This window comes from Anopheles darlingi, chromosome 3, assembly GCF_943734745.1.
Source record: "Anopheles darlingi chromosome 3, idAnoDarlMG_H_01, whole genome shotgun sequence".
NCBI lineage: Eukaryota > Metazoa > Arthropoda > Insecta > Diptera > Culicidae > Anopheles > Anopheles darlingi.
In genome coordinates, this window is record NC_064875.1 from 68585968 (window position 1) to 68595967 (window position 10000).

Genomic DNA, 10000 nt, shown 5'->3' on the forward strand with positions numbered 1-10000 from the left:
CCAGCAGACTGGCGGCCACTGCGGTTCTTGAAGCGTAGACACTTCTGCCGCTTGAATGTACCAAGCGGTGGGCTCAGATCGAGTTGCTGTTGCTGTGATTGCTGCTGTTGCTGCTGAGGATCCGGTGGAGACAGTGGAGCGGCCACTGGGGACAGTGGAGACATCGGTGCTGCCGCGGTCTGGCTTTTATAGTACTTCCGGCTACCGGAGCTGCCCTCGTACGAGTACTTTTGGTGAGACTTTTGCGATTGATGCTGCTGAGCGAGCTGGTACTGCTTCTCACTGTAGCCATCCTGGAACGCTTCCGGTACCTCGGGTGTCGGGAAGGCCAGCAGACAGTCCGCTTCCTCACGTATCTTTGCCCGGCATTCGATGCAATCGTAGCGGAGCGGTGGAATGCCGTATGCGTAGTACGAGTTGCCACTGTGCTGCGTGGAGGAACCACTGTCCCGTCGATAATCGCCCATCATCATCATGCAGGAATCACTCTGCTGCTGCTGCTGCTGCTGCGAGGCGGAGACTGGCTGTGCGTGGTGTGATTGCTGTTGCTGCTGATAGTGTTGCTGATGCTGCAGCATATGTTGCTGTTGCTGTTGCTGCTGCTGCTGGTGCTGCTGTTGATGTTGCTGCATCATCATCGTCTGCTGTGAATGCTGTTGGTGGTATGGCTGCTGCTGAAGCTGCTGTTGCTGCATGTGCTGCTGTTGCTTACAGCATGGTTCACTGTGGTGCGTGTAGTGACCGGAAGAACCTCCGGAGTCACGATTGAAGGAACTTCCGGAACGGTTTGAACGGTTACCACGGCTACAGCAGCTCAGTGCCTCCGAGTGTGGTGAATGGCGACTGCTCTGGGAGTGCAGATCCGGCAACGATTTGTGGCTATTGATGTTGTACGACTGTGTAGGAGAGTAATCCGACTCATCAGTCGGATGATGGCCCGAGGATGAAGTGACTACGGCCTGCGAGTGCGAGTACGATCGTTGGTAGTTGTAGCGGGTGCTAAAAAAAAGAACAGAAAAAGTAGACCATTTGTAACATCCTGCCAGCTCCTTCTGGGACACCCTTCATCAGGAATGCGCCCACTCACCTGTGACCACCAGCTGTCCCACCATTACCACCGGTGTGTTTGTTGTCCGGTGACCCACCACTACCGCCGTGCTCGGCGTATTCTGCCGGTGGACTGATGGCACGGTAATCATCGGTCAGCACTAGACTATCGTGCAATCCACCGTACAGATACAGCTCATCATCGCCGACGGGATGCGGTGGAAGGGATTGCGGGGACAGGAATGCACTCGGGAAGAACACCGACACGTCACTCGGTTGCTCCGGATGTACGGTTAGTTGCTGCTGATAGTTCTTCGGTGGCTGAATGTATCCGATATCATCCAGACCACCACCACCAACTATCCCCGTACCGATGTAGCTCGTCTCCAGTGGTTGACCGTATTTAGAATTAATGAGTCCCACGTCCGTTGGTGACATTATTGTCTCCTTGCTATCGCCCGCGTTTAGCAGCTTCCGGAGCTTGGTCTGCAGTAGGTCCGACCCGGACGAGGCACTCCGGCGGCTAGCTGGTCGCTGTTGCTGCTGCTGTTGTTGCTGAGACTGCTGTTGTACTTGTTGCTGGAGCTGTAGCGATTGGCTAACGGTGGATGTTCTCGATGGTGATACCATATCTGTTTGTGGAGGGAAAAAAAGAAAAATTAAGCATTTATAAATAAAACAGACCATCGAGAAATGCATCGGCCGGGAATCGAACCCGGGCCGCCCGCGTGGCAGGCGAGCATTCTACCACTGAACCACCGATGCTTGGTAACTGACGACCACTCGTTACTTATCACAACACGCTGCCATCACATCATCCACTACGATCCCATCGAATGAGATACTTTGGAAAAAGCATAAAAAGCTACTAGATTATGTGTGATCCAGCATTGCTACCGGATACTATTGCTGAACAAGAGTTATGTTCTTTATGCCACAATTGTAGGTTTCCATACCAGCCTCAAACATTTTCCTATGGAATACTAAAGTTCCATATGATAGTTAAGGTTACTAGTAACATTGACTAAGAAACGTATCGTTATAGATCGATACTCACACATAGCTGTTTCCGTGGTGTAGTGGTTATCACATCCGCCTAACACGCGGAAGGCCCCCGGTTCGATCCCGGGCGGAAACAGGCGAGAGTTTTTTGGGACTAAGGCCCCTCCTTCCTTTTGAGCAAACAACTCAAGCGAGATTTACTTACACGATCCACTAAGCGCCCCACCGGAACTGCCTCCGACGATCTGCTGCGAACAGATGGCACCACCACCACTGGCCCCACCACTGCCGCCGCTGTTGCCAACAGATCCAACGCCACCACCGCTCGCCCGTTTGTTCATCAGCTGCTGCTGACGGTCCAGAACGGTTTCCGATTTCACGTAGAACGGTTTACTTTCGGCCAGCAGCTCGACCGCTGACTTCCGCTTCGAGCTGCGCAGCTGATGATAGCTGCTGAGCGTTTGCGAGTGCTGCGGTGGCAACGATGCGGACTGGGCATGCTGGTAGTACATCGAGGATGGCGAGGCTTGCTGTTGTTGCGGTTGCTGCTGGGATGAGATGGCCGTTGTGGCCGACGAAAGGTACGACGTCGGCGGGGTAATGATTTGCTGTGATGGAGGCGATGAATGATGATGAACCGGAGGCGGTGGCAGTGAGTGATGCTGCGACACGGATTGCTGCATCGACGATGACTGCGAATGGTAGGGCGAATGCTGCGACAGCAGATGACCCTGGTGAAGGTGAGAAAAAGTGTCCGTATTTAGTGACGAAAGGGTTTACTGAAGATGCCACACCCTCCCTCCATTATGTATCCCTCGTTTTCCCCCCTACCTGATGATGATGTCGGCTGCTATGCCGAGGGCTGTTTCCATAGACTACGGCCGCCATTATGATGATTGCTACTCCGCGTTTGGTCCCCGGTCGATGGCGACAAGATGATGATCAGTTGACAATCTTAACACTCTCTCCAAACATACACACACAGACGGGCGCGCTATCTACGGTCACTACTAGCCTTCGTCAATTGTTTCACTTAGCGACTACACACGAAAATGAAATTCCTTTGCGAGGATCACTGGCATGGGTTATACCCCCGTGATAATAGTTTGATGACAACCTTGGAAGATGATCAGTCCGCAACAGTCTTCGCAGGGGCACTGTTGCTGTTGATTGACAAAAAGAAAAAAGTAGATTAGTTTGTTTCACGTTCGTGACGCATAAAAAAGTAAAAAGAAAACTCCTGCATCGGCCGGGAATCGAACCCGGGTCACACGCGTGGGAGGCGAGCATTCTACCATTGAACCACCGATGCGCGACGTAAGATCACGTCCAATACACAACTGCCCGCTGTTTCATCTTGCGGGTGATCACCACTTCAACACGCGTATATTACATATGATCATAAATACCAGAAAAAAATTACTTCAAAACTTACTAACAGCGTACTTAGTGTGGCGGTGGGCGTTCCGGATGTCCCCCGGGTTGCGGCTTAACGACAGACAACACGAAAATACTGCAGCAAAGCGTCTCCTTGCTGTCTGTCGTGACTGCACTGACAACGGAAGCTATTCAAATGAAACGCCGCGTGCCTGAACACACTATCCTACCATTTCGTCCCTAGCACCACCCCAAGCAACCCCTTGGATGTTACCGTATCACTTCCAACTAACAAACTCATGTAGAGAGTGTCCTACCCATTATCGTATGATTCTCCTGGCATGCGCCTATTGGTCACATTACTTTCGGAAGGTTGGGTTTTGCTTTAATTCTGCCACCTTCTTGTCAGCAGTTTTTGCACATTTGGGTGTTTTGTGTTGCCAACAGGGCTCGGTTGGGGGGAGTGACGAAGAAAAAGTAGCAAACGCGATCCCCTACCTCACCCGTTTCGGGCACCAGCTGGCATCGGGTAGAGCCTGGTAGCTAAGGGTAGAATGCGCCAACAGAGAACAGACACACTAGCAACGTAGACCAGTTTCGTTTTACTAGCACCCTCGCGAAGGTAATTGTAGACGATCGAGCAGTTTTGGTTCTAGTGGTATGCTCCCGGGAGTGCACCCCCAAGCAACACATGCGAGCAGAGGTGTTCAATCGATCGGCAAACTTCCATCGCAGTGGTTCTTGCAGTTCCGCGCGGCTTGTACACCATAAACTCGTCAGCAAGAAAGCGTAAAACAATTGTGCGATCGCCAGCAGCGTGTGACATCGCACAATCACGATCGTGCTTTTGACGGGAGATTTGTTTCACAAGCGCGGCACGGTGTCGCGGTATGGGGAGCGCCCCTTAGTTGTGCAAAAATGGCCGGGGAAACCGAACAAATGGTTGACAAATTTTTGATGAACAAACTCGACGGTAGGAAAGGAGGAGGTGTGGCGCAGAGTGTCGTGAACATGAAGGTTAATGCGATAATTTTTTGGGGCCAGATTGGATGGACCGAGGTCGATCGTGTCCGCGTTTGATCACCACCAAGCATTATGAAGAAGAAGAAAGATATTAATGTAATTAATAGAAAGATGATTAACGGAGCGTAAAACTGATCAATTTTGTGTTTTTTTTTTATATTTTTTTGGCACAATTTTGGATTAATACATAAATGATGATCCAGCCACTGGGCGGTGATCGCGCACATGCCGGTTATGTAATACCCGCGTCCAATGACCGGTGGTCCGTGCTGTTGGGCGGTAATTTACTCATCCGTGAAAATGGCGGCCTGGGGGCGCCAACCCAGCAGACTATTGTCTATTTAGATTTTCTCTTTCTTCACCACGAACACCGGCACAGCGGGACAACAGTGACGCTTCAGTGACTGTTTGCTGATTGATAGCTGCCGATCTGCCATCTCTCGCCATCCGGGGACATTGCCCAAAAAACACGTTCTAATCGATCTTACAGCTGTAAGCCCCTGAAATTGCGGCTTCCAAAATCCGCTCGTACAACCGTGCTACCGTCGCGCTGGAAGGTAGTCTGTGGTCGTGTAATTAGTGATCCCCGAGTGTAATCTGAGCGGTTTCTTCCGGACATTGTCATGCCACTGCTGTGCTGTACTGCGTTTCGCCAAGCCCGGAAATACGTTTGCTGACACTGCTTATACAGTGGGCCGGGAAAGTGTGTCACTCTGGTCGCCGGTACCGAGGGCCCCGCGTGTTACGCCTGGTTACGATGGTGTGGCGCCGACTCATCTACCACCCCGAGAGATACCATCTCTGTGAAGGATGTGGTGATGTGACACTTGTCCCCACTTACCACTTACCCCCAAAAACCGTAGCTCTACCGTGTGTGTTGCCATTTTGCACATACGCACACAAGGTACGCGCGCCCCCCGAGCAGATGATTCGAGTCGACGAGCAACAACAAAAGTCCGGCGTCCGGAATGAAACCCTCGCTGCAAACGTTGGTGGATGGAACAGATTATTTGTTGTGCGGCATGTGGATCTGTTTATGCAAAACAGGAGGAGATCGATGGACTTACGAGGACGGGCGAAGGCGACGACCTAAACCTATGACCACGGTGAAATTGGTTGCCCGAATTGGTTACCATTCGGAGCGGAACAATGCAAACTATGACGAACTTGACCGCAAACTGAGGTCGTATCCAGGGCACCAAAATTGGCTATCGTTGAAAGAGCGCAATAGTGAAACTAATGATTTTTCGGATAGATGGTCTAACCTGTACACGGAACACGGAAGTAAACAAAATCAAGAGCTGTCCAACAAGTCACTGGTTACTAGGTACTCTACTGCGACTCGGTGATTCTCGCGCACTGACATTCTGATGGTGCTGTAGTATAGCCTGCTTTGTATACGCGTGAAAGGCTACTGCGATATGTTCCGTTCCCGTGGTACACCTGTGCGCCGGGCTGTACACAAACATGCCACGAGAAGGAACACACCGGTTCTAGAGGAAATTTCAAGATGCGGGGCTGGGAAACTGTACTCGCCTGATCAAGATGCAGGCATCTCGCATTGCCCCAGTAAGGGTGTTTCAGTATGTGCGCTACACTTCCCTTCTCGAGCGAACGGCTTGCTGGCTGGCTGGCTGCAGGGTGTTACGAAAGGTTCTTGCCATTCCATCATCATCTCACGCACTTCCGTGCACCAAAGAACGACTTCCACACTGTACCACCACCCAGTCAACCAACCAATCAGGCCGAGCGATGGTTCATTAAAGCTTTGATTCAAAGTAAAAACAAAGTCATCGAACCAGCAGGACCCGGTTCGGAGCGGCCTGACACACATGTGATACACTACGAGCGCTGGAGACTCCGGGGCCCGGCGTAAATGTTGTCTACGTGTCATGAATTATTAATCGATTCCTCTTTGCCTTCCTCGCCCACATCTGGACACTGCCCTTATCGGAGCCCCATATGTAGCGGACTCCATTGGCGGATGGATGGGTTCTTGCCACTCTTCCTTTTCCCGTTTATGTTTTGCAATGAACCAGGAAGACGCGGAAATACAGGTTGTGCAACTAAATTTGGAACTCCGATACGATGCGATGCGAATGAAAACAATAAATTTAATAACGGTTTTGACGAATACGCAGTGGGATTTTGGTGGGCCCGAATTTGGGACGCATCCTGGAATGGTTCAAGCAGGCCCTTGAATGCTCCAGCACTCCAGCTAATGAGTCCGGAAATGGCGTGTCGTTGGCACTGGTTCATCGCGGTGGTCTCCGTCAGTTCGCGCATCAACAGAAGGATACGATGGATGTTGTGCGTTAGCCTGACTGTTTTCTTGTCGTGACTGACCAATAAGTGGCAGATGACTTAGGTGTTAATTCAGCTACATGGCCCCCTCTAAAAGGTGTGAATCGATACTCCACCTTCTATTCGATGGGAAGCGATTGAACGTGTTTCTAAGCGGTCTGTGCGCTTCACGCAAAGTAAAAGAAATCTTCGCCAAAGAACTAGGTCGGTTGTCTCGGGCCACAAATGTTGATAACACTGCGGTCGGTCCTATATTATACGTCCAAAAAGCTCGCAACACACGCATCACCTTACCATACTTTTCAACACGTTCGGCACGTGCGCGGTAGACAACGAATAACGAAAAGTTGCTACGAAGCAAACCATCGGCACGACATGTGAAGTACATTCGACGCACAGTACGATGAGCGAGGTACGACCACTCTGAAGAATCTGGTTGCCAGTAACCAGCATCCCCATTGGCAAGGCGAACCAGATCGATTACATTCATTAAGGAATACGGGAGGGAATCGAACACTTCAGTGGTTAAGGTAGCTGCTAGTCTCGCGTACAACATTGTACTCGCAGAACGTCGCAGAACGTCGGAAACATAAATGCCATTCCCGTGATGAGGAAGCGGCCTGGCATAAATCGTCTGTGGTTTTTTGTGCTCTGCTCGTTCCCTATGGCCGCCCATTCTAGCATCACCGACACGAGAACGACACACAAATCAGTAATAAGCGATAATTCGTCGTACGGTCGTTCGGTTCACTTTGTGCCGATGCCGCAACCGCAGCAAAATCCCTAGAGAGGTCTAGAGGCCTAGAGGCATCGGAAGCGCCGCGAGCGAGATGTTGTTGCTGCTGCTGCTGGTGACAGCCAATCCCGGCGGCGATTGATTGTTTACTTAAACACATCAAGCCGATGGCGAAGCCGACGACTACTTCTGATCGTTTGTGGTTCAAGAATTCAGCCGCAGTCGAACATCTTCACATGTTACCTGATAGTAGCCATCGATAATGTGGTGCGGGAGAGTGGCGTGGCTGTAATGCTGTGGGCAGATGCGCTACAGCATCAGTAGCGGCCAGGGGTGGTGGTCCAGGTGGTTCATTTAATAACAATTCTTCATTCACGGTCACGGACCGGCGGCAGCGGTGGTGGTATCTTCCGGTGTCTCATTCACTTCCTATCGCTTCCCCTTTCGAGATGGGTTGAACGGCCGAGATCGGAAGACGTAGAAGAGATAGCTCGAGGCCGGAGCGACGTCCGGGGGTAATCCGCAGTCCCGATCTTCCCGATGCCTGAACGATGCCCTCGTGCAACGACATGATAAAGGTCGACTTTGTTCAATGACTGACTGCACCCCAAACCGTAGGCTCATAATTCCCGGGACAATACACTAGAGGACAATTCAAATGACTCATATACACTCACTGGTGGCGACAAACGCGCTATTGCCTCTTAGGCTTATGATCTGCTCGTGCACGCCGGACGTTATGTGGACCATAAAAGGGCTCTTCGAGGGTCTTTCGAACATCTGTTCCGTTGTCTGATGGCACGCAATCGTCCCGTCACCAGAAGGTTATAGTGCCTTCATCGGCCAAAGAACGCATAAAAACCAATCATTTAACCGAAGAGAGAGAGAGAGTGAGATGAAAAAAAAACTAAAAGAAGGGTCGCACTCAGTTGAACCAACGCGAGAAAACCAAACAGTAAATTACTCAATCATTGCTTCCAACTTTGAGCATAAGGCAATTTGAATAATCGAATCCATGTCGCTACACAATCGCGCCCGAGCAACCGAACTGAGAACTGTTAATGAAAGATAAATAGTAATCCCGGCGACAAGGGGTTCTCTTCAGCCTAATGAATGTGGCAAGAAGAATGTTTGTATGAAGGGCATTGAAGGGTTTGGTTTTGTATTTAACCTACAACCTCCTTGCGGTGCTCTAGTGTCGTTGGTTGTTCTGTATGAACCGAACACAGAAACAGATCACTCACACTGTAAAAGGCCATGCAAGGTACCCCGCATCTCTTCGCGAATGTGACGGCGATGCGTTGGCGTCGTTTGACTTTATGCAAATCATGAAGATCCGGCCCCTGTCGGAGCACCACCAGACAGGATCAAGAAGAGTTCGAGAAGCGATCACCAACGCGACTCGACTCGTTCTCGAACGTTCGTTCGGGATTACTGCTTCGCGCCCCAAAAGTTCCGATTTTCCACCCCCCAGGGATTGTTTTTTTGGTTTTGAGGTCACTCCCAGGGCGTACTAGAGAAGACGAGGAGTACGAGCTAGTAGTCGAAGCGAGTAAGATAAAGATTCAAAGCTCACCTATGGTCGGGATCTCGCAAAGAATCTCGAATCTCGTTTTTGTTTCTGATCCACGAACACAAATGAGGCAGAAATTGGAAAGTTTTGGACAGCGCAAACAGGGCGAACAAAAGGGAAAAAAGTCTTTGGTTCTCCGGAGCACGCTAAGGTGATGTTGACGAAGTTGTTCACACGCCGTTGTGCCTGATGACATTCGTGTGCATATGGCGTAATGGCAATGAGACGATCACCATTCAAAAATTGGACTTAGGAATGAGCTTCAGAGAAGCGATCCTCGATGCTGTCCAGAGTGTCCAGAAGAAAGTCTTTACGAACGGCGATAAACACAACAGCAACAGCACGCAACAAGCGAACCAGCTGAAGCTGCCAAATGCGAACCCCTCCCCCCCTCTTCCCGGCCTCTCCTCACACCATGCTCGAGATCACCGAGCTGGGCACATGTTCACATGTCAACCATTCACCAACGTCGCTCCGCCGTAGCCATCGCAGCGCTGGCGTGTACGTGGAGTCCTCGCTACGCCAGGCGCGCAACCAAACAGGTTTGCGGTGTGTGTTCCCTCCTACGGCATTAACAGGTCAGGTCTGGTCTCTGGTCCGGGTCTCGGTATCCAAGACACGGCGGTGGTGACGATGACGACGTCGCCGTCCACTCTCCTGGGCTCTTGCTCGCGTACCGTTAGTCTTCTAATGTGTGTAAACCCACCCCGAAGACCAGCCAGCCCATCGAATGCAGGAGAACGGCTCTACACAACCCACCACCAACATCATCGCAAACTGCACGGGATCACTTGTTGTGGTGGCTTCACCTTCCACGTTCGCTGCTGGTGCCGCTGGTCCTTTTCCTCTTTTTTTCTTCTCGATCTCACTGAAGTCCAGTGGGAGTGAGGAATCACGGAGCACCTCACCACGCAGACGTCGGTGTACCTTCTTGTTTC

The 10000-nt window shown here is 51.1% G+C and overlaps 1 protein-coding gene and 2 non-coding genes across 6 annotated transcripts in view; all 3 read right to left on the bottom strand.

Moving 5' to 3' along the window:
* LOC125954779 (hormone receptor 4) overlaps positions 1–10000 on the bottom strand; it is a 38573-nt gene that overhangs the window by 3737 nt on the left and 24836 nt on the right. For all 4 annotated transcript variants that reach the window (XM_049685368.1, XM_049685369.1, XM_049685366.1 and 1 more), the window contains 4 exons: positions 2881–3212; positions 2255–2780; positions 1088–1679; positions 1–999 (listed from right to left, as the gene is read on the bottom strand). The exon at positions 1–999 is cut by the window's left edge and continues 3737 nt beyond it. In XM_049685368.1, coding sequence (XP_049541325.1) covers positions 1–999; positions 1088–1679; positions 2255–2780; positions 2881–2937 — 2174 coding nt within the window. In that variant the 5' untranslated portion in view covers positions 2938–3212. The remainder of the gene's footprint in view (positions 1000–1087; positions 1680–2254; positions 2781–2880; positions 3213–10000) is intronic.
* Positions 1742–1812, bottom strand: Trnag-gcc (transfer RNA glycine (anticodon GCC)). Its single transcript has one exon. It is a non-coding gene; the product is annotated as a tRNA-Gly (tRNA).
* Trnag-ccc (transfer RNA glycine (anticodon CCC)) lies at positions 3291–3361 on the bottom strand. Its single transcript has one exon. It is a non-coding gene; the product is annotated as a tRNA-Gly (tRNA).